The sequence below is a fragment of the Solenopsis invicta genome, chromosome 12 (genome assembly GCF_016802725.1).
Source record: "Solenopsis invicta isolate M01_SB chromosome 12, UNIL_Sinv_3.0, whole genome shotgun sequence".
In the NCBI taxonomy this organism is placed as follows: domain Eukaryota; kingdom Metazoa; phylum Arthropoda; class Insecta; order Hymenoptera; family Formicidae; genus Solenopsis; species Solenopsis invicta.
In genome coordinates this window covers 20,777,215-20,802,868 of record NC_052675.1, presented here as the reverse complement: position 1 = coordinate 20,802,868, position 25,654 = coordinate 20,777,215, and the positions used below count along the sequence as shown (strand labels likewise).

The 25,654-nt window shown below is 36.2% G+C and overlaps 1 protein-coding gene across 5 annotated transcripts; it reads left to right on the top strand.

Annotated features, from left to right (window-relative positions):
• Window positions 1-229: 229 nt before the first annotated feature.
• On the top strand, window positions 230-24,605 carry LOC105202696 (solute carrier organic anion transporter family member 4A1). Of its 5 annotated transcripts, none has more exons than XM_026136232.2 (14): window positions 230-371; window positions 2,411-2,465; window positions 2,634-2,686; window positions 13,162-13,381; window positions 15,220-15,388; window positions 15,849-15,987; window positions 16,339-16,516; window positions 17,379-17,481; window positions 21,256-21,377; window positions 21,506-21,769; window positions 21,982-22,183; window positions 22,288-22,438; window positions 22,520-22,902; window positions 23,609-23,892. In XM_026136232.2, the coding sequence occupies exons 2-14, from the start codon at window positions 2,447-2,449 to the stop codon at window positions 23,793-23,795; spliced, it is 2,190 nt and encodes a 729-aa protein (XP_025992017.1). In that variant the 5' UTR covers window positions 230-371; window positions 2,411-2,446; the 3' UTR covers window positions 23,796-23,892. The 5 variants fall into 5 exon arrangements, with proteins under 5 accessions (XP_025992017.1, XP_025992016.1, XP_025992019.1 ...); XM_026136231.2 differs by lacking the exon at window positions 230-371 and adding an exon at window positions 886-945 and having other exon boundaries at window positions 23,609-24,605; XM_026136234.2 differs by lacking the exons at window positions 230-371; window positions 2,411-2,465; window positions 2,634-2,686 and adding exons at window positions 10,940-12,039; window positions 12,121-12,312.
• The last annotated feature ends 1,049 nt before the right edge of the window (window positions 24,606-25,654 follow it).

The following is a 25,654-nucleotide window of genomic DNA, read 5'->3' as shown; positions in this document are numbered from 1 at the left end:
AAATGTATCTGTTGTATCACCATTACGAGAGATAAGCATATTAAAAATATTGAATGAGCCCGAGGCAATTTTCCAACGTACGTAACTACGTGTACGACATGAGCCCCACTCTGAGACCCAGTCACTGACTTGAGACTACATCATGTTAGTCGGTGAGCGTCCAAGGTAGTCGTCTTGAACTTGTGGACTCGTTCGCACCAGCGAAGTAAAACGCGATGCGTAACCGTGAGCTCGTTGCTTTCTAAAGACGGAGCCGAAATGGATGTCATCTGCCATAACGGAATTATATAATCGATATGGATCACACTTCTTTATTTTTGGTGGCGAATCGTCGGATTCTACATCCGCTTCTATAGATATCTTCTAACACGGTAAGTAATGCAAGATTGTATCGTGGGAAACGTGTCTTGTGATTGTAAACGTTATTAATTGTAACTGCATCGCGCATAAAATTATAAATGAATCATTAACATTATCATTTAAAATAAATACAGTAATGTCGAATATCGACATAGATTCGATTTTTTTACATAAAAAAAATGTTGCACGCATAATTTTGAAGAACGAAAGGAAACGGTTGCATCTACCGTTTAAAGTACAGCTATAATCACTCCTCATCTTCGTTTTTGTTCGTAAGCCTACGGTTACGTTAATTAATTATATGACGATGCGAAAGAGACGAACAGACAGACGCAAATTAATTAACGGAAGCACCGCCAGTAACCACTGAGAGTCATATAATTAGAGTCGCCGAGTCGAGAAATCATTGCGATATGTCGCGCGATTTACAGCAGCAGTATCGACGTTCTTTCCGCGTTTTTCAAATTTTCACGTCGCGCATGTATTATTTTAGAGAAATCGGGAAGAAGAAAGAGAAAGAGAGAGTTGAGCGATGGCTGAATGATCCGTAACGACAGAAACTTTTATTCTTGCACGACCATTACGGTAGGCTGAAACAAATGTTATTACGTATTCGCGATAAAGCAGGAATCCCGCGTGAGCCATTTTTCCATCGTATAAATTTGGAAGAAATACGTTATAGAATCTTTTTACCAGTCTTTTCAACCGTTGGAGAAAAAGGTTATTCTAACGATGCATACTTTAACGCTTTTTTTTTCATTTGAATTGATTTATGATTGCGATTTAAATATCTATTTGCGGGAAATCCGATTTGTTGCGAAACAGTTTACTTAACTAATTGTGATCGTTTATGTTTTGACGATAGAAATACTTATAAGACTGCTACTGTTAGAATGTTGAATGAAAATTATAGAGAACAAAAGAAATTATATTTAAATGATTCAAAAAAGTATTTTGTTCATGAAAATCAAAAGTTTTCTTTTATATAAAAGAAAGTTTTTATTATATATATTTACTTTTATGTATTACTTTCGGAAAGGGTTCGGTTTGCAACACTTGATCGATCATTCGTGCATTTTTCTTATTTCTCTTTTTTTAAATACTCCATATTGGTCACGACAAAATATTATGCATGTTTGAAGCTAGGAAAGCATGACAATACTTGCTATCGTATCGATTCGACCGTAAAAATGCAGAAAGTCGTCATAAATTGTTGCCTGTGCACGTGTGTGACCAATTTACTTTGAATGATTGCACATTTATCATTGCATTGTTAAACTTTCGAGAAAACGTACTTGTTAAAATCATAGGATTGACGCTAGTCACTACATCGGTTAACGAACAAACAAAAAAAATTGAATCAGTCAATGAATGTATAAATAAAATTTTATCACAATTCTAAAAATATATAATTAAGATATAAAATGTATAATTAAAAAAAGGTATACATTTTATTTTTTTACTTGATATAATTACATTTTCAAATAAAAACTATTTTAATAAAATTTGTATGAAAAATAGATCTTAAAAACATATATCAATTAATTTAATTGATTTATTATTATAAAGTCTTATTATTTTAACACTCTTCTTAAATAGTCATTTACTGGTGATTGTTCAGCGACTGGTGCAGTGACCTTATGTAAGTTTTCCCACCAGTGACCTACTACATACGAACCTTGAATTCGATTTATATGAAGATTAAGTCTGGACACATTCCGCGCAGGGTGCATAATAATTTAACGTGACGTCCATTATCCTGTTATCCTTCGACTGTTGTGAACATTATTACGCATTATTTGCACCTATCAACGATCGTCTTACTAAGATACTACAGTGACAACATTCAAAAACATACTATTTTGATGTGTTTGAATGAGGACATATATACTTGATTTCTCGTGAATTAGAGATACTTTGATTACTTTGAAATCGATTTTTTTTATACTAACAATTTTCTTGAGCAATATAAAATAATTAACATATTCGAACAATATAATTAATATCTTTCTGTCATAAATTATTTTAATTTTAAAAACTCATTTTACAGATTTATGTACTGCTATTTCGCTGGGTTATCAGCCACATGTTTTCAAAAATGACAGGTATAATGTGTATTTAATAAATTTTATTAAAAATCTAATTCTACTGAATTAATATAATAATTAATATTATAGTATAATAAATAACAAATAATATAATAATTTATATAAATTTACACACACACACACACACACATATATATATTAATCATATTTGTAATTACTTTACAGATTGCAACATGACAGGAATAGACAATTTAGGCTATGATGGCGTCGAGCCAATAGTAAGTTGATAATATTAAATAATAATTTCGTTAAAAGATTGGAAATATAATATATTCCAAATAATGCTAATGGCACAAACTGAATTATGAATATAATAGTGTTTCATATCAATTGGCTCAGAATGCCAATATAATAACAAAATGTCATTATAAATGTAATACTTTTTTAATACAATAACGCTTGACAGTAGTTATTCGTAAGTTATAATTTTTGTTTTAAACACTGTTAACTTTATAGAATATTCCGTGTACGGAGATGTAAAAGTGGCAAAAAATACTGGTATCTACGTGATATATATAAAGAAATTTTTACGCTAAGTTCTTGCAGTGATCGATAGTGAGATAATTGAATTTCGAACCACGCACCGTGCGTTGTTATAAGAGTAATTTAAATGCTCGAACCACGCGGTACCTGGAGGGAAGATAAAACTGATTTATCTCGATTCTCCTCCCGTTGTGCTTTCGACTCTTAATTATTTTTCAGAGGTATAAAATCGGTAAAAAGAATTACGCGTTCTACCATAAATGCTGTAAGTTTAACAAATCGCTGTCACTGCGGTGCGCAATTTAATAGTTTAAATATCGTAGTTTAATTTTATATTTTATTGACCAAAGTGACAGATTGATTATTTCTTTTTATCTATATATAAAATGATGATTTATGGAATTTTACTGAGGTTTTATAAAGTGATTCGAAATTATTATGCTTAGAAAAGTTCATGACAATGTTTTCATAAATCTATTCTGAACTTTACTTCTGAAGTATAGTTTTATTTTATAAATCACACATAAAAATACTATAATCTAGCTTTTTTCTATTTTTAAATTCGTTTTCTATTGTATCTTTAAATATTATTTCTCTATAGTTGTTTAAAGAATTTTACTTAGGTCGGTATAAACGTTGTTACCGGAAATGATATAAGATTTATCTTCTGAAAAGTCAATAAAACTTTTTAAATTAATCTTCAATATTACATCACGTTTGATATTACATTAAAAAGCTTGTCATTATTCTTGGTCTCGCGTTCTTCTTTCTTTAATAAACTTGAACTTCATTTTAATCTTACGGACGATAAGGCAGGAGTTTGCCACCGTATCCTATCGCGTGGTGTCTCGAAAGAATAAACAACTGCTGTAACCCAGCGCATTTTACCTATCCCAACGGTGTTTGCGTTTGCGAAAATTTGCATCCGCATACTCTGAAAATTTGCATAAGTATATGTAAGGCAAGGCTGTTGGCAGGAGGCTCGAGATATTGTCGCGTCTTTCTTCGGGCAGATAATATAATAATATACATCCGTGTTTTTTACGAAACTTGTAGAGAGCTAGATTGGCATAGTTGTATTTTTTTATTTTTTTTATTTTTTATTCATATCTCTTCGTACTTTCATGAAAGTGCTTGGCATCAGGAAAGTGTTTAGCATTTGTTATAACTTCAACGACCGCCTTTGCATAATAAACTTTGATTTTCGCTTACCAGATCGCCGGGCGCGGAAAGTGTGTTTTCGCAGAGAAATTACTGTCTGCTTAATCTACGTACATGTATGTGTATCGATATTATTTCCGCAGTTATTTTCCCTGTAAATTGATTGACTTTGGAATAGTTACTTTCTGCGATTCTCCGGTTTTTGTCGGATTGACGCCTCCGGACTTTTCCGATCGAACGGTTAATTTCGGATGCGAACACTTACATAAAACGAAGTAGATTGATCAACCACACGTACGCGGAAAAAAGCGATTTTGCTGAAGTATCTAAAAGCTATTTAGCTGCATTCGGATTTAAAAATAATTTCTGTTGGATCATCAAAATAATTATGTGGGACGCTCAAGCATGATGAGCAACGCTGCAAAAAGTTTCGACAGTTTAGCAATCAGATTTTAAGCGCCCTACATAATTAATTTGACGGACGAAAAGTTATTTTCAAATCCAACTAAATTTTTAAACATTTTAGCAATGCCATAATTCTTTTCATATACATTGGTGGAATTTTCTACGATTTATATATATTTTTCTGTAACAAGACGCGTGTTGGTGCAACAATAGCAATTGAAACGTAGCCGAGTGTACAATTTTCTGTCAATTCTTTTTTTTCCATTAGAAATCCGACAGTATGAATAGGTTGGACTGTAGCGAACGCTCTTCACTCGCTACAAGGGTTTACATTCGTGGTTTCGCTTTTCATCCCTATTGTAATGCCTTATTTTCGGCAACATAGCTCGTACAGGGGAAACGGTTTTATGTCGATTTGAAGCGAGTCGAGCGCAATTGCACTGCAATTATGCGCCCGTCGTCGCGACAAAGAGTCCGAAGAAAAAAATAATGGTACAAAAAGGCGGAGAGACGTAAAAAAATCATGGAGTTCTTCGACATTGTCTCAATTAATGAACCGTGCACAAAAGCTCAAAAACTGTAAAGAGTGGAGGACCAAAGGGAAAGGGAGGGGGAGAGAGAGAGAGAGAGAGAGAGAAAATGTGTTGATGACTTGTAATTGTAAATAATCGATCGATTTACAGAGGTAATACGTTGAACGATTGTTCTCATTTTACGTAAACCTAACAATTTCTACAGAATAACAAATGTGCGTATACGTAATAAAAGGATATTTATTTAAACTGTACACGTAACTCGTACGTGCTTATGTTAACAATGCGATATCACGGACCATTATCCATTACAATCTGTTACAGACGTAGATTAGTGTATGAAAAGGTATAATTATGTAATATTCGTTGTTAGTGTATTGCGTTACCAGAACGTTAATGGTTCGGAAAAAAAATACTTGCCTTGCGTTTGCTAGCGACATGGACGCGTCAATATCGGAGAAAGTGGATGCGAAAAACGGGAGAGGGGAACAAACGTCTAAATAATTGGCATCTGCTTCGCGAAATGCCCGTTTGTCGGTTGAGTGCCGTTTAATTTGCATTAACAAGCTGTTTGGCATATTCACTTTGCATATGCCCGTAAATCGAGTTACTCCTGAATATACAGTTGTTAGAAATGCATCGGTCACGGGCATACGCTCTAAACGTTGCTGTTGCGAAAGTTGTCCATTGATTAGAGGGGTGGACTTTCCGCTAACTTTCTATCTCGCTTCAAGAATGCAATTGCATATAAATTAATACTGTATATTAATCGTGTAATTTATCGCACTTGTCTATGTCCTTGTAATAGAGGGATGTCAGTTACAGTGACATTCTATTTAGTTTTTGTATATTTAAAAAAAAAAACTAAAAATAAAACTTTAAAAATACAACTGGAAAGTGTCTTCTATCAAATGGTATAGCAGTTTTTATGATACTTTTATGTATTTTGTAATAATTAATGTCGCAACCATTTTCGCAACCATCAAAAAAAAGCATCTGAGAAATTGAGCCCCACCTAGATAGTAATAACAGAATTCAAACATGACTCTGTAATTACATTATATAAAATAAATTGATGATAAATTAACTAATAAAATACATTTTTATGTAAACAACAAAGTTTAAGATTAAAATGCTATAATTGAACCGTCTTACTTTATACGGTTATTTTGGCACCTAGTGGATTTGTCGCATTTGGCGCTATTTTTCTTACCTTAAGATATTTAAGAAAATATGAAAAAATTCATGAAACATTTGTCAACATTGTTGAAGATTAAGTAGTCAATGCTTTTACGCTGCACAGTGACTTTATGTTTGAAACCGCATTAATAGAAAAATATGATAGAGAAAAATATAAACGAAAGAGTTCTAGAAAGCTACCACACAACAATAATACATTCACCATTGAGTTAACTATGAAATTTGCAAGAAAAAATGATGCAAATTTTAATTTTTGTTTTCTAAGAATTCATTTTAGCGGATTTTATAGAAAAGTCATTAATGTATTATTTCTTATTTCTTTAATTATTTAAGCAGATTATTTTCTTTATCAATAATAACAAGTGCAATGTTTAGTTTCCAGAAATACGAAGGTGCCGCTTTAGGAGGGAAAGGCCATACAGTATTGGCGACTTTCCATTATTGTATATTAATTACAATATAATTACAGATTTATCTTTCAAAATTTTTTTCCTTCCAACTCTACGCTATTTACATAAAATATTATACCAATAATCGAGCTGTCTGCGCCGTAATCGGGTTTTCAACCGGAACACAACATTTTCCTACCAAAATGAATTTTTATCAAAAGTAGAAACGGAGGAAATCTAAATGGCAAGTGGCGCGCTTTATGTCACGGCGCGTCGCGAAACAGCCTACCACCAGCTCTCACGCCGCGCCGGTGGCAGACCCTCGGCAGAGAAGAAAACGTGTGTCGGCATAAAGAAACCGTACGGAATATCGAACGTGACGGTAGACGCGCACAAAGCTCTTTGGAGACACTCGTTTTCATTTCGAACGAGAAGAGGCCGAGCGGCAAAAAGAGGAGAAGCTGGGAAATGCCACAAAAGTATATTTTATTATATACGCTTCCTCCTCCCCCCTCGTCCTTCGATCGATGGATAATCGATCGATGGATAATCATCGCGCAAAGCAGAAAATATTTTACGCCGCGTATGTATGAACATACATACATACATACAACAAATAAGGACTTCCGACCGCGATCGATAAAGGAATCGACTGCGAATTGTGACTGATGTCATTCATCTCTCGTGCGATACGGGGCTCGGGGCTCGAGGCTCGAAATGCGAGCGAGGACCAAATCGTTCGTGGGATTTTCCAGTCAGTATAGATTTTATGCCGTGACTCGCATTCGTATAAGAGGATTAAAAGAGATCGCGATGCGCGTATCAAGAGGCACGGACACAACGAGCGACTTTCGCGCGCCCGAAAGTGACGAGGAGAAACGAGACGTGTGACTGTTACACATGCATACGAGGCTACGCGAGATTTCGTGTGTAACATCAGAATTTGGGTTGGTTAAGGTTGGTTGCGACAATCTCTTGCCTACCCTTCGGAGTTGTCTCCGTTGTAAACGCTGCTTCTTATACATCAAATTATGAAATTATTAAAAGCTTCCTTTCGCGATCTCCATAAAGATCAAGTTCGTCCCACGTCTTGAGCGTCAACACAAACACACGTTGTTTGCCCTTTGTCAGGGTTGGGAAAATAACTCCGTCATCGCTACTGATATTTTTTTTTATTTTGTAACGGTAACGGTAATGTCGTTACATTTTTACGTCAACGAATTCAGTCGTTACTTTTTTTTATCATTACTTTAATTCTCTATTACCTTTGCGTCAATAGTATTTATAAATTATTGTCGGAAGTGAAAATTGAATTTAAAGCTCATGCTGTTTGAACAAACATATCTATTTTGTTTATTTAATCATTGGAAAAAAATTCATAAATTAATATAAAAAAATACAGTAAAAGACATAAAAATATTTTTATTTATTATTTATTTATTTATTAACAAACAGCAGTTATCAATTCATTAAATACCGTAATAAAACGAGAATATTTTTGCTTCAATTTCAAGTTATATATATATATATATTATAAACAATATTAAATAACATCAAAATAATATGATGTCAAACGTTTTAACGATGAATATAAAAAAAAATTCTATATTTTTATATCAGAGAGTATCTTGATAAGAAAAACATTTCTTTTTTTTCCTAAAAAACTAATTTTTTACTCATGGTCAATTTTTTTATTTCAAAGTCAAAGATACCTGTTTCTCCATTTTTATTTTGATATTCCTCCTTCTCAACCGAAATTACGCGCTCGAACAAGATACTTAGAAATCGAGACATACGTTCTTCGATCGGGGATCCTTGGTAACACCTGAGCCACACGAGAAAACGTACTTGGGAGCGTTTAGCATAAATTTCATAAGAAAATTCGACGCCTATGGGGTGAAACGATCGTCGTAAGAGACGACGGCGACGCCCGCTCGCTCGTCGTCTTCCCAGACGATCAGACCCATCCACGACAGCCGTGCATACACTCTGCTAGCGGAAGCCATGAATCTTTATTAAATCCACGAAATTTATGTCGAAGCGGTCGCGTGGATTGTGAAACGTGCGTCGCGCGTCCCCGCGATGGTCCCCGAAAGAGTATTTATTTTCTCCCTCATTCTCTCTCCATCCCTCCTGTCCTCCCCCTCGCGCAACATGCACAATCTCGACTTGCTCCCCGCTCCGGTCGTTTACATTGTGTAATAAAATATGCCACTTCACGTATGTATACATATGTATACACGTATTACGCATAATGTGGTGATCTCTCTTTCTCTCTCTCTCTCTCTCTCTTTTATTTTTTTTATTTTCAGTGACGCGCGTCTGCCTTCACTGAGCGAATAATCACTGTCCGCTGGACAGATGGACGTGATATTTAATTTGATACGGTAAATAGCTCTGGCCAACGCGAGGACCAGAATACTTTCCATTCCTATACACACGCATAATTCTTGATTCAAAATGACACCAACATAATTCCGCCCGTTTCGCCCTTTCTTTCTTTTGCTATTATACTTTCGCTGCGCGCAGAATGGTTCAATTTTCGCATACGAATGCGCGAGAGCTAGAGGGTATTCCCCCTTGCGCTCGACGTAGCCCTGTATTTTGTGCTAGCCTCTTTAAGAGGCGATATTATCATAGTGATTTATTTCGATCTTCTCGCCTCTCTACGTACCGGCGTTATTGCTACCATAAATTCAAGCACGTCCACGATGTTTGATATATCCGACCTGACCTACGCTTGTCTCTCAGTTGTCTACCTCCCGTGCGCTTTGGAAATTTCCGCATACTCGCGAGAATATTCGAGCCTTCCTAATCGTTATCTCGTTTACTCCTCCACTCCTTCCTTCTTCGCAGATTTTTAAATTATATCACTCTATATAAATTTACCTGCTAATTTACTCCTCGTATAGCATAGAATAGCAAAAACATTACAAAATATTGCTACAACGTTTCAGCAATATTGCAGCAACAAAGGAATGTCCGCTTGAGAAATATTGATACATAACGTGTTGCAGCAATATTAATACAATATTACATATGTTGCTGCAACGTTACGTATGAATATTTATGATGCGGACATTTTACCATTGTTGCAATGTTGCTGAAACCCCGCAGTAATAATTTTGTAATGCTTTTTCTATGCTGTGCTGTATGGGTTTTATTAGTTTAATCTCTGAGATTTATTCTATCAGATGTGAGTCTTATTGAGATTGAGACATTTTGCCTTGCACAGATTGTCCTTGACAATATTTCAATGGTCGCGGCGTACAGCGGATGTGGTAAATCGTGTTTCGCGCGACAAAGAAAATGCGATTATTGCTACCACTGGTTCAAATGTTGAAAATTCAAACTTTTCAACGTTTCCGCCAAGATTCATTCGATGTATCTCGTAAGACGCACCCTTGCTTTTGAAAAGTGCAAGATAATGAATCTCGAGTAAAAAAGTTCGTTCGGCCAAGTCAGCAGTTATCGATTTTGCAAATTTCATAAATTATTCATTTTGAATTTACAAAGAAGTGACTTACGTAAGGTTCGCGATTTCGACGAGCAATCTCAGATACTCGCGTACTTTAACAGAGGTGGCAACATTCACGGCGGGTACGGCAGACTAATTCTAGAGATGTAAATAAAGATAAAGATAATAAAACATTAGCTTTATGCTCTAGTAATTAACTATTCTTGCGACAATTAATATTGATAATAATAACATCGCGCGCCTCTCGTAAAAGAAGTGTTATCTCTCCTCAAAGTGTGGTCGAAGTTGATAACGAGTGTTCGTTAATTAGTGGCTAAAACACTGCCGGTGAGGGCGAGCGACGATGTCGATCCTCATGAATACACACGTCAGGCGCTTATTAGTCGGCTCGGGCTTCGCGCGAGGAACTTTACGTTATTATACACGAGGCGCATAAATTCCCAGCAAAAGCCAATAAACTTGATCACATTTAAATGACGGATGGAATCGGGTAGCTCGTACGTCTTGATGGCGAAGCAACAGCTTAGTAGGGATAGTTTATAGCGGATCGGAGAAGAGTATGGGAAGAAGAGAGTACAGTGTAAGTCGGAAGTAGCGATGGAAAGGGAGAGAAAGAAGAAGGGTGAGCAGAGAGAGAGAGAGAGAGAGACGAGTTAGGAGGGAATGGAAGGAGAAAAGGTATGTCTGTGATAAAAGCACGGGTGGTGGGTTGATAGTAGAGGGATGAAGAGGGACAGAGAGAAGAAGGGGGAGAGAGAGAGAGGAGGGGAGGGGGAGGGGGGGGAAGAGTTGTCTATACCACGTTTAAACTCAACGGGGAAAACTGTGAGAGCAGGAGCGCGAGCGCGAGCTTGAAGCGTGGGTGCGGACTTCAGTCGCGTGCGACGCGCGCTCTCAGTCACTACCACGCGTTCTTCTTCCTCGGCTCCGGCTCCGGCTCCGGCTCCGGCTCCGGCTCGGACGCGACTGACAAGAATGAACGTGAAAGACGCGTGCGTGAAACTAGACTTCTATTTGCGGCTCGTTGGAAGTCTTATGACCGAGGTGTAACGAGAGGTATCTTTGCCGTGAAAAGTTCCTCCTTGCAATACGAAAAAACGAAAATCGCGTTGCTCGGGGTACACCAATCGAGACCGGCGAGTAAAACGGGAGATAAATCGCGAACGAATCATGTATTACAATGATGGAACACGGTGTAAACGGTAGATTCGCGGCGCAATGTATCGGGTGCGGCGCGCTATCCTCGATTGACTTTCGATTACGCGGAAATCGAAATTGACGAGTTCAACGAGACGGAGCACGAGCCCCGCGATACAGTTTGATGAAATGACGTACTTTTTATTATCGGCGCGTTTCTGCCGGTTGAGAAAATTGTAATTAAAGCTCCGCAACAGAAATTGTTGAGAGAGAGAGAGAGAGAGAGAGAGAGAGAGAGAGAGAGAGAAGCAGGAGGGAAAGGAGGGAAAGAAAAAAGGAAGAAAAAAAACGAGATGCAAGACTGAAAGAAAGTGGAAGTAACAGCGCTTCGTAGACAATAATAATATTCGTCGTCGAGCAAATAAAGTTCAGCTTTGAAAACATGGATGCGGCGCGGCGGACTAATCGCGTCTGACTGTCTCTGCCAATTGATAAAGTGGTGTTTATCAATCCAAAGTTGCATTTCTTATCCGCGCGCCGACGTCTTTTTTCACGAGGTTCACGAGGAAGTCGCGATCTTTGACCGATCGGACTGGAAATGAGCTCTAATGAGACGGGCCGTTGATACCTAGTGAAATATTTCAGTGGCTTAAATGTTTGTTGCATTTCTGCGATCTATTGTCGCCGAAGGACTCGAGATAAAAGATTGATTTAGTAAAAAATAAGCGGAATCACGTAGATTGGAAATATTATCCATTATTATGAGGGACAAATTTGCATTCAACGTGAGTATCGTTTACATGATGCATCGTTTGCAATTCGATTCTTGTGTCTTTTTAATGCGTCTCTGTCTCGCGATTTACTAGGAGATTCGAAAAAAGAAAGTAAAGAGAACGCAAGCGTCTGGCTAATATTTGGTTTGTGATCATCAACAATATGGAACGAAACGCATGTAGACGACGCCTATCGCTCGAGACCGTGGCTGTCACACCGAGATCGTAGCACGTTCTCTCTTCTATTTATTGTTACAGCCAATCATGTCGCTTTGCGCACGCCGCGTGAGCTCGCTGAATTTATTATTACACGGAACGAACAATTTTTGCTGAAGTACAGATCTGACAATGATTATGTTGAATCATAAAAAAAATTTATATTGGATTTACGTTTAAGCTGTTTGCCACAATATCAAAACTTTTTGCAGCAGAATCATATTAGCGCTACAATATTCCTAGAATATTATACGAATATTATTAAACATTAAAATAATATTAAAATAATGTTCCGAAAATATTATTGAATAATTTTAATATTATTTTAATATTATAGGAATATTGCATTAACGTTACATGTCCGTTTCTACATAACATTCGTGCTATATTATGCAAACGTTTTACGAATATTTTTTGGTCGAAAAATAATATGAATTATCATGCACAAAATATTCATAAACTTCATAATAATTACATTTAAAAATTATAATAGTTCCAACCATTTAAAATGTTGAAGTAAATAATATTATTTATTTCTCATATAATATTCACGTAATATCAGAAGTGAACATATAACCACTCTTTATTAATATTAATTAATATTTCAGGAATGTTATTTAATATTAAATAATATTGTAGCGCTCATAGGAATCATCCTTAAATGTCTCATATAATTATTTTGTTAGTTGTACATAAAATTATTTTCTGATCTGTATATCTAGCTAAATTTTTAGATATTGCAGTAAAATTGTTCTGTCCGTGTATATCCGTTCACGTCGCCATTTATTTTGCATATCGTATTTTATAAGACCGGCAAGGAGAGCGTCAGAACATATATTGGAAACGAAGTGCGATGTGCAATATGCATTATTTATATCCCAGATGATAGAGATAAATCCTGGCTGATGTAATTTACAGTCGGGGGTGCCGGACATGCACGAGACCCTGTCTAGCTTCCCAGAACAGTTTGGGGACGGCCCGAGAAAACCGGAAATAAAGCCGGAAATTCCGAAGGAGACGGACAGAACCGCGGACAATCTGAAATGCGGTTGGTTCTGGTTCAGGCCAATTTATTTACAGAAATTTCGCACCGCGAAATGGGCGCTTTTCTGGCTGTGCTGGGCCGGGGCGATGCAAGGTACGTACTTTGATGACTTTTCGTACGCGGAGATCCGCCCGATACGCTTCATCTCGATGAGCCTATTAGCGCGCTCTGAAAACGACGTTTTCATGTTTTCAATCAAAATGCTGCACTGTAGAAAAAGTTATTAAATTTTAATAAATATTTATGAAAATTTAAGAATTTTTTCTCTCGTGTTTGAAAGATGCCAATAGATTAGGCTGGTACGAAGAATTATCGTTTTTTTCCATTAAGTTTATCGAGTGAAAAAATTCATAGCTCTCTAAAAAGTAAAACGATTTCTAAATAAATAAACATATTTTTTTAATTGGAAAATAGTGTATCGAAAGCAGCGCTGCTGCCAGTTGCGATAATTTCCGCTTTGATTTTGCCGCAGTTCTGCTTTTTAAATTTGATTTGAATTTTACATGAAACCTTTTGCGCCAACGAAATGTTTCTCGGTTCTTTGATTCCTTTCCTTTCGAGTTTGCCTTTAGCGTTGGTGCGTAAAGCGTTAACTTTCTTTCGATCATTCGAGATTAGACGCGAATGTCAGGGACGAGAGAATTTTCACGCTGTTCTTCTCATCGACTCCGCACGCCGCGCGCCGTTATTATAAAAAGAGATCGAGCGAGCAGCGTCTTTGTAGACATAATTCCTCGATAGCATTTGATGCGACAAATTGTTATCGCACGAGTGACGCTAATAGCCGTACGTTTGAGTTCGCAATTTTGATGCTTCTACATGAAAATAAGAGTGGAGGGTTGATGATTGACGGTAACGGGAAAATTGTTCGACCGATGTCTATTACGTATACGAGAACAGCGTAAAAGGAATAAACCGTCGACGAGAAAATTAAAAAAAAAAAAAAAAAAATTCAACAATTATTGTAAAATATACACTGAAAAAGAAAAGTTGTTAACTTGACTAAATTTTTCAATTTTTGAATTTCTTCAGTTCAAGTATTTATGTATTTAAGGCAAATACATAAAATAAATACTTGAACTGAAAAAATTTAATCGAGTTAAAAAATTCAGTCATGTTAACAACTTTTATCTCAGTGTATAAATTTGCAAATATAAAAAAATATAATATTTAATTTTTAGCGAAATGAGTGTTCTCTCTCGCCAGTGGTAGTTCTTTAGGATTAAAATATGTTTATTAGATGCATCCTAAGGGAGCCATTTACTCGGTGGTCCCATATAAGAGAAGCTAAAAAGATCAACGCTGATGTGTAGACTTATATACGTTGCAATCGGGGTTGGGAACTTTAAATAACACGTTATTTAGAAAGTAACGATTTATTACTTTTTTCATTTACCTTTTCACAAAAATTTGATGATTTTTTTTCGAGAGTGGCATCCAATCGTCTGTATCACTATTTGATCACTTCAGCACGAATATAGTGGTTTCGTAACATGATCCATACGCAGGTATATCGCGCGTTTATAAAATAACGATAAAAATCGTTATCGTTTCCTGTAAAAATGTGACGACGTTATCGTTCCCGTTACAGACAGAAAAAAGTAGGATCGTTACCAAAAGAAAATAATAGAAAGAAAGTAAGGCGTTACTTTCCAACCCTGATTGCAGCACCATTAAATTCTCAATGTAAATACACGTGACGATAGATTGCAATATGCTTATTAAAAAATCGTTCGTGATATTTTGCAATTAAAATTTTTTATCACACAAAAAGTTATCCTTCACAATCAGTTGTAAAATAAATTGCCGGGTTTTGACAAGCAAATATCGTAAAGTTGAATAGGTTAAGCGAGTGGAGCCATCGGTTACACGTACACGCACATACTCGTACATACACGCGCACGTATAAATGAGCGTCTTCGTTGTTTCAGGAATGGTCGTAAATGGTTTTATAAATGTCGTCATAACGACGATAGAGAGGAGATTCGGACTGAAATCGTCGGAGACCGGCTTGATAGCGGGCGGATACGATATAGCTAGTTTCCTTCTTCTCGTACCAGTAAGCTATCTCGGCGGACGTGCGAAAGCATCGAAACCAAGGTATATACGCACGTGTATGTCGTCTCGCGCCATTATCTCACGCATTAATATTAATACCGATAACGTTTCTGCACGACGATTCTCATAAATATTAATTGCTAACGCGTCAGTTCGGTCCGACACTGTCGGCGGTTAATCCTCATCCCGCTTCTTTTCTACGGCGACGACGTTTCGGAACCCTCGTTCGCGTAATCGACAATCGATAGTCCTTCCGGAGATCTTTTTTTTACCTATTTTACCCGATAAAAAAAAAGCTAGCACTCCAAATAATATATATATTTAGCTATGATGCAGATCATTATAATTGAATACACCGCTATCACTTGATGACCATTTCCACTGTTTTTATCCGATTTGTTCTGCTTTTTTCTTTCTTCGTCTTTGAAAACATCGGTCTAGAATTAACGCAAGCTTTACATCTATTTACCCTATTATAACCGGATATTCTGGGCTGTCGCAGGTATATCGGCATAGGGATTCTAGTCTTAGGTATAGGTAGTCTGCTGTTTGCGTCTCCGCATTATCTTGCCGGACCATATAGAGGGGGTCAGCAAACAGACAACATATGCCAAAGTGTCAGCAATATATCGAGCCATTCGGTAAGCGAGCAAATTACTATCGAACGTATTTAAATTCTTCATTTACGTACGCGGTTTACTTCATCGCAACGTGACAAGTTTAATCGAAACGATAACTTGTTTCGTAACGCGTAACTCTTAACAAAACACGGTTGTATCGCTCGGTTGAACACACACGTTTAAATTTTCTCGTTAGAATTTCTAACTGAAATTTACATCACAATCGATAACAAACACAATGCGTAATGAAATGCGTGCGTGACTAATCGAAACTTGTTTGTAATATCGTGCTTTTCTCGATTTCCACTTCTATTTACGTAGTTTGCCTAGTGAACCGGCGACGCCAGATTTATCATTATTTCGGCCACTCAGATATCCTGCACGGATCAATCTACCGTTCAAGCGGAGCTAGAGCCTTACAGTGGCGTGTACTTAACCATATTTCTGGTAGCTCAGCTGTTGCACGGCGCCGGTGCGGCACCCTTTTATACTCTCGGGGTTACGTATTTAGATGAAAATGTGTCGAAGAAGATGTCTTCGGTGTATCTAGGTAAGAGACGCCTACAAAACAACGCATACACGTAAAGAACGGCTTTGCTCAAGTACCTAAAAATTGAACTACGTATGGGTATAAAAATAATTACATTGATATTCAAAAGATGCTTGCTAGAATGCTAAAACTTTTTGCAACTTTAAGCATCCTACATAATTATTTTGATAGTCTAAGAAACTATTTTCAACAATATTAGTATAAGAACTCTCGATATTAAAAGAAATAAAATTGCTCCACAAATGAGAATCGAATACAATTGTTGGGACGCAAATAAAATATATTTGACTTAATGTAACATGAATTTATTCATCAGACATTTCTGCTTCTCTTCGAGTTATCTTCGATAAATCTTCCCCAAAAATGACAATCAATACAGTTCCTCGAGTTCTGGGAAGTGGGAGTCAAGAATTTGTTCCACGAGGATGGATGTATCGTCGTTGGTTGATAAGCCAAGTAATAATGTGATAGAAGATCTTGAAATGAGACGATAAACATCCAGCCCTCGTCTTGTGTGGAAATTGCCCTGTTATTTCTTACTATGTCCACATTGCTGTGAAAGACACGTCTCATTTTTCTTTTTAATTGATATACTTGTTGGGAATAAAATCTTATTTCGTCATATATAGAAAATCAAATGAAATAAATTTATATCTCACGGATAAATTTTCAAGTATCTTTTTCTCAATGTATAAAACAATGATTGCGTTAAATTGAATTAAAACTAATAGAATATATTAGTTTTAATTCAATACTAATTTTTTTCTGTGTGGTTAAATTATAGACTTCAGCAAAACCGTTCTTTCCGTGTACATATTAATTTTTTCTCGATTTTAGTAAAATAAAATGTATTTTGTGTCAGGTGTTTATTATACTATGGCCATAATAGGACCCGCACTAGGCTACGTGGTCGGTGGTGAATTATTGAAAATTTACACAGACTTTCTTACGGTGGACTCCTCGACGTAAGTATTTAAATATTCAAATAGATCGATATCCGCGCGCGCTATATTCTTTTATATATTTTTTTTTTATATATATCAGATATCTTTTTTCTCCGCGAGAAGAAGAGACAATGAGCCGAGAGTGATGGATATTTTTTATTCGCATTTCGCGATGTGGAGCGTATAGTCGAACGAAGACAGGGAGAAACGTGTAACCGGTCGTGGCTTCGGAATTCGTCTCTTCCCGTTGTCACGCTAAACGCATTTTCCACTTTTTTTCCTGATAACATGCGGGAACGTTTAGTCGCGCGTCAGCGGTAACTTTATTAAATTCTCGCGAGGATTTATCGGTCGTTCTCGTCTATCTCTCCGATGGAATATACGCGTACAAGCGAGAACGCATATGTATATACATATACGAATACGGACACGGTAATGCGTGTGTCGACGCGCGGTTACGAACGGGAATAACTCACTGATCTGATGGTATGCAAATGCGCATATTCGTCATTTTGCCACTAGTATTCGAATGACGACGTTGGTATGTTGATCGTAATGCGCATGTTGGTTGTTCACGAGGAATTTGATAGTAAAATGATCCCTCAATAATACGTAAAGCGTCGATTAATCCGTTAGTTTTCAATCGTCTTTTTATTTTTTATCGATAGTTGCACTGAGAGAAAAAATTATAAAATTTTAATAAATGTTTATTCGAATAGCACTAATAAAATGAGATTCATAAATATTAACTTTGTAAAAAATAATACTAAAATTAAATAAGTAGTTCTATACTAATATATTTACATTTAGTAAATATTTCATTAATAGTATTCGAATTAAATATTAATTAAAATTTAATAATTTTTTCTCTCAGTTTGCGAATATAGTTGATAAGAGATATCAGGTACACGTGCAGAAAAAAGATTGAAGAGATACCGTCTTATAAATAGGATGGCGGAAAGGAATGAGCGTGAAATAGAGCGTGCACGATTCGATTAGCTAATTTTCAGTAGCAATTATCAAACGACGGCGCGTCGATAAATCGGTTTAATACATTGTCGTACATTCGATGCATTCGAAAGGAAAAAAAGTGTATATTTATTCGAGAGGCGTGAAAATGCGGAGACGCACGCTTCTGTAATATACCGCTGCCGTTAAAAATATTCCACAGACTCATTAGAGCGTATAATGGGCCGAGATTAATAGTGCGTGTAACTCCACCGATGTACAGTATAATATATCCCATGGGGAAAATGTCAAGTGGCGAACCAATGTTTGACGATGACGCCGATATTACCCTTCAAAACTGTTGGCTCATCCCCCAGCACTTAGGACACAATCAAGTTCCATTTGTCTACGCGTCTCCCTGCGGACTCTTCCTCCCCAACCACCGCGCGCACCCCCTTCATCGACCTAACCCCCGTTGAGTCATTCCGTACCGCGTGAGAATCAAATTAATCGTTCGAGGAGACGACCTTTTTTTTTACATATTTTCACACGCGCTCACGCGCGTATATCTGAAAGGGAAAAATCTTACTTGCGCGGAGGAGGAATGAATAAAATGGAAATAAATCGCGACGCGTCTCTCCGCAACTACGTCCCTTGCGGTTGCAATTACATCCTTTCTCTTTTACGAGAAACGAGATTCTCAAGAAAAAAGAACACAAAAATAAGACGAAATTATTCGCGTAATAGGTACGGGCTCTCCTATCGCTGCTGCACGTGAGAGTCGTTCGTGCATGCGCCGCGTTTAATTTCGCAGGTAAATGAAAAGTTTCGCCGGAGATGTAGCAGCAGCAGCAGCAGCAGCAGCGGCTACGACCGCCGGCAGATGCAGCTGGCCTCAAGCCGGTTGAAATGAATGACTTCTCTACGTGCACTTTTCCGCTTTCTCACTTTCAAGTTTCCTTCCTGCGATAAGTTACATTATAGCTTCGCTCGCGTGCCGCTTCCTCTAGTAATGGGTTTCGAGCGTTAAACAAATTATTCCTTTTCTCAGATCACAAGCATCGATTCTCTCTATTACTTTTTAGATAAAAATTGCGTCATTGGTATTTCCGTAATGTCAATGGATCGAGTGAAACATTTGTAATTAATATTTATCAAAATTTTCAACAGCAGTCCTTTACGTAACTGACATTAATAATTGTGTAAATAATATATGATGTAAGCTTTGATCTTACGAAATATCGTAGACTGATATATTGAATAAAGGAATTCTTTTCTATCTGCAAAGAGAGAATATTTTTTTTTCGTTATATAGAGTCACTGTTAGAGATGTTAATGAAAAAAATCAATTTTTTAACCATAATTTGATTTTCTTTGTAAAAAAAATAACAAATCTTTTTTTCAAACAATTTTTTTTATGTTATATATATTTAATGTTTATATTTTGATTGTTACAGATTAATTCTTTACTTCTTAGATAATAGATTTAAATTGCCAAAACTTTACTTCTTTAGTTATGTAATTATTATTTCCAATTAAATTCTTTAACAGAAGAATTTTAATTATTTTTATGAGAAGTTTATATATATTTTTTTACATGATCATACGCTAGTCATTTTTTGCAAGGTTTTTATTACAAAAAGTACATTTAATTTAAGATAATTTTCCGGTACTTTAAATTTCTTTGAATAAACAGCAAACTCTTGCTTACGCCTGGAACCTTCACGCTTCAGCGTCCTGAGATACAAGGCGAGTTTTTTTAATTCATTGATTGATCAATCGCATTATGTGCAAATGCACCTTTACTCTGTAAAAATTGCTTTTACGAATAATGCAATTGATCAATCGACAAATTAAAAAAACTCGTCAATATTGATTGGAATATATCACTCAAAAGACTCAAAAGTATAAAAAAAATTAAAGAATGACTAGCTCGTGCTATAGACGTGCTATAGACGTCCCGATTTCTGTTCAAAACCATTGAAGATTGTTTACGATCTATTCGTGACTTGTGCTATCACGCTATTAAATAGAAAAAACCGAGAAAAACATGTTTTTCAAATGTAGTCGCTGTGCCAGTTGATGAACAAATAAAAACAACTTAATATAATTACATTTTAACTAAAAATATTTTAATAAAATCTGTACGAAAAGATCTAAAGATCTAAAAGATATTAATTAATTTGCAATTTATTATTTTAATATGTTTATTAAATAATCTAATTTAACAGTTTTATTAAATAGCTACTGGTAATTGACCACTGCAGCAGTGATCTTATTGTTTTAACGTAACTATATGTAATCGATAGTTATACGTTATTCGTCGTCGAATCTTCGGCAAAATTACTTTTATTCATTCAAATAATTGTGTCATCAATGTTGGAGCTAAAAGCAAAAGAGATTGCTTCTCATACTATCGATTAATTAAAAAAAATGACGTAAAGTTTTTTTCGGTTGAGAATTTCTGAATGCACGAGATTAGAATTGTCAAATGACTGCCAGAGAAAAAGTTAAATTGGAATATAATATACATATAGATTAAATCGTATATGCGTCCGAAATAATCTTTCAAATGTATATCCTTTTTCTAGCGGTGAAATATCGGTCAGATATTTTTTTCTCGTCAGTTAATCGAACCGTGATAAAAACGATAGAAATTAATCGGTGTTCCAGTTTCGTTTTCGCGTATACTTACATCCATTATCGTTGAAAAGGAAACTCGAAATAGAGTATCGAAATCCATCGGGATCTATATAGAATGAATTCTAAATATAATTCCAAAGACAAGACTTGCCAATACGTTTCACATCCAATCTATTGCATTCTAAAACCGTTGATGAATTTCAGGATTGGATTAACTTCCGATAGTAATGTCTGGATTGGTGCATGGTGGATCGGTTTTTTAGCAGCAGCTGTCATATGCTTCGTCATCGCGATACCCGTTTTGGCATTTCCCGCAGTTTTACCCGGTATGATCACTATTCCCTCTTCTAAGATTTTAGATGAAATAATAGTGAAAGAGAGAAAAACTCCTCGGAGATATCAGAAGGATATTGGGTACAAGTGAGCACTATAAAAAGACGAACGGTTTGAATAGGATCGGAGGAATTAGCCAAGGATAGGGTGTCGGAGGCGCACGAGAAATCGGCTCGATCTTCCACCGCGGCGACGGGAGAAGCGTTTTCCAAGATACGAGAGCTGCCACGCGCTTTGACCGAATTACTTGGAAATCCGGCATTTTTTATGCTGAATCTAGCAGGTGCCAGTGAAGGGTTGCTGATTGCCGGATTTGCTGCTTTCCTACCGAAACTGATTGAAAATCAATTCAGCGTCAGTGCCAGCTCGGCCGCGTTACTGATGGGTGAATAATGTCACGATTCAATTAATTAATAATAAGTCTATCGTAGTATAGGTAGCATGAATATCACACGAGCGCGTTGCGTGGAATCATTTTCATAAAGCTTCGAAAATGATTTCATGTAAAAAAGAATAATGTAAATCGTAGTCAGCAAATTGATAATATCTGAACGTTAATTAATTACCGCTATATAAAATAACGCTTTCGATGTTTAGGATTGGTGACCGTACCGGCAGGAGGCGGTGGTACTTTTCTCGGCGGCTATCTAATCAAACGCTTCAACCTACCCTGTTCCGGCATTTTGAAATTTTGCTTGCTGGCTACAACCGCCTGCATCGCTTTTACCCTGTGTTTCGCTCTAAACTGCCCGAACTTGGATTTCGCTGGATTGACCGTGCCCTATCAAAACCTCACGAGGTTCGTACACAGTCGATAAATTTAGCCTAATGACGATAGGAGTAGAATCTCGCAAACGATAATAAGTAGCTCGTTCGAGAGATTGCGCTTACTTATTTTTACAGAAAGTTCGCGATGTCTCTCGAGAACAGCTGCAACAATGGCTGCGGGTGCTCCAGATCGCAATTCGATCCTATATGCGGCGTAGACGGGATCACGTACTACTCGCCCTGCCACGCTGGATGCTATCGAGAAACGCCGATAAACAATGTCAAAGTATAACTATATTCCCAAGTGTATTATCGGAATAGAAAGACGAGCCGTTTTCACGTAGAAAATAAACGTTTCTTCATTCAGGTATACTCGGACTGTAGCTGTATACACGCGCCGGCGATGAATTTGACGAGCGAAAATACCGGGAACGTCGTCCAGTACGAAGCTATCAATACCACCTGCGCAAGCTCGTGCTCGTACCTGTGGCTGTTCATCGTCTTGGCGTTCTGTAACATGTTCATGACCTTCCTCTGCACGATGCCCGCGCTCTCGTCCACGCTGAGGGTCGTGCGCGACGATCAGCGATCGTTCGCTCTGGGTATACAATGGATCAAAGTTCGGATTCTGGGGACGATACCGGCACCCATGGTTTTCGGCGCTCTTATAGACGACACTTGCATCTTGTGGAACGAAACGTGCGACGGCAGAGGAGCGTGTCTCGTTTACGACAACTATTACATGAGCAGGTTGGCAAATTATACGATGATTAGGCCCAGGTCTCTCAAATAAGACAAGTATAATAAACAGAGAATGAGAAATAAGTCCAAGTATTAGCAAGAAATTACTTGTATGTTTTCTTCATTGTTTATTATCAAAAAATTTCACTGCGATGACAAAATATACATTTCTGTGAAATACATCTCTTTTTCTTATTAATTGGTTTATTTGCTAGGAATAAAATTTTACATATTTCGTCGTATATAATATTTCACTATAATTAAATCCCACAAAATTATATTTCACAGATAAATTTGTATTTTTTTTTTCAGTATACAGTCAAGACTGATGCTTGATAATATTTTATATGTAAATTTTAAATGGTTATTGAGATAAATACTTTGTCACAGAAAGAGAGTTTCAAATCGTAATGGTAATATTTTTCGTAATAAATTCTTTATAGTGTTCCAAATTAATTGTAGTATCATTATTAAAAATTGACAATTTAATTTGTTATATTATGTCTAACTTCAGTTTATGTGTTTCAAGCCCGACCGTGTTCGGTGACCAAAATTTCTAACTAAAAATGTATTTAAAGTTTATAAAATATTATTAGAAAGCAAGATCCAGCCTGGACTGTAATTGGTGCTTCTCTACTTATTTGTGCTTTCTCTGATTTATTTCTACTTGAACATTTACTTATTTCTGTTATTTACATCGCATATATTTTTGCAGGTATATGCTCGCGCTGGCATTCATCGGAAAAGCGGCTTCGCTTCTTTTCTTTTTCTTAGCGTGGTGGACGTACGTTCCACCGAGCACCAGAGGTATCGACCAGAATTCTCGGCAGCAAACGACGGCTACTTTAATGCTAAGTGACACGTCTCAGGAAGTCGAGATAGTACCAACTACGATAGCATAATTTCAAATTTTTATTTTGTTCTCCTCTTTTAGAAAGTTATTCTTTTAGAACTGCTATTTTATAGAAACGGCAAAAATAATTGCGGTTTACACACGGATAGACAATTGCTCCGACATTCCTTCTTTGCGGTGAGATTCACAAAACTTTAAGATAGTAGGATGATTTGAGTTGTAACGAGAATATATCGTCGCGAATACTCAGATATCAAGCTAAACTAAATACGTATATGTCAACATGCAGTATGAGCAAAAAACTTGTCATGAAAATTCTTTTCGCACGTTAGAAAGATAAGTTTTGATAGCCCTATAGCCGAATGTAGTTCGGAAGCTATAAGTCGGAAATCAATCAGGGAATGTTAAAACATATCCGGATAGTCGTGCCAAAGAGCCTATAATATCCGAAAGTTTCTACATTTTCTTTTGACCCTTTATATAACGGACTTAAATAAGTCTCAGCGCGATAAATCTATAAGCACGGGCCAAATATCCAGTATGCGCAGCTCCAACTTCCCCTAAGGTAAACTTTTATAACCCTACATTCGCTGACTGTCAATTAAAGATTAATTAATCGTATTTCCAATAATGATATAGATATGGATAGTACTTTGTATCCAGAAAATGCGACTTACATAAATTTCGAAGACGATTTTACCATGTATCAACCTTGGTGGTTGTCGTATACTATATTACCGATTTGATATTACACTTTCTGCGTCGTTTTTCGCTATAATTATTTTTATTACACGAAAAACGCCAGTATGCCTAGAGCACGTATTTATACATGTCACATCAATAAAAACCTAATGAAATATGTTACACTTTAATCACTTTGTCTCTTTGTCTCTTCCAATATGAGATTTTTCTCGCTCCTTCCTTCTAATATACAACATGGAAGCGAACCTTATAATTCTATTCTAAAATTACGAAATATTATTAGAGTAATATTAAAACTTGTATATTTTAGAGACATATATTGCTTTTCATATAAATGTTTTTCGCTCTTTTATAAATAAAATAAATATTAACCACTGATAAATCAGGAATCGAATTTGACACAAGTCGCTCAATACCCTCATACTTGATGATTGCTGATAAAATTAACGGCGAAGGATATCTGCTTTTAGAAAATTGTTTTCATGCTTTATTTTTACATCTTATAATGAAATTAAAATAAATTTTAGAAATGAGAAGTACGTATTGCATATAAATTCTCAAACGCGCATTACGAAAATAAAAAAACATCTTTGAAAAAAATTGATCTATATGTATCTCTGAATGAATATTCATGAAATGAAAGATACAACATGTTTAAAATGTGTCTCAAATATTAATAATTCTATTGTAACATCATCTGTTATAATTATTCTAGCATTTAGAATAAGAGTTTTGCCTCAAATCTTAATAAGAATGTACTCATTCGACACGTTTTCACTCAAAATGAAAAAAATCTGATAGAAAAAGGTGGCAATCTGCCTCACGAAACGAGTTATTCAGCGTTAAATTTAGCGAGTTAGAGCAGTTAAGATATCTGTCATACTGACTAAGGCCGCGATTAGATTCCCGTTCAAAACACTAAATTTCCTCTATCTTTATTGTTCATTAAACATAAACAAAAATAGAATAAAGCCAATAGCGATTTGAGAGCGAATCGGACCGTGATCAAAATGCTTAAACTGAAGTTCAAATATTTAACATTATTTAAATCAAACAAAGATGATTTGTTAAGATCCAAGCTGAAGCTCTTAAATATAAATCGAAAGCGAGAGTATAATATTATTTAAAAATTCTGTCGACATGAGAAAAAAAAAGTGATTTTGTAGTATATAGATATAGTTTTATGACGCACTGGTGCATTCATAT

Excerpts from the sequence above, each read along its gene's own strand:
- LOC105202696 (XM_026136231.2), top strand. The coding sequence starts at position 901 with ATGATCCGTAACGACAGAAACTTTTATTCTTGCACGACCATTACG. Across the intron at positions 2,687-13,161 it reads ATGATGGCGTCGAGCCAATA|TCGGGGGTGCCGGACATGCA; the intron begins GTAAGTTGATAA and ends TGTAATTTACAG. Across the intron at positions 15,988-16,338 it reads GCAATATATCGAGCCATTCG|ATATCCTGCACGGATCAATC; the intron begins GTAAGCGAGCAA and ends TCGGCCACTCAG.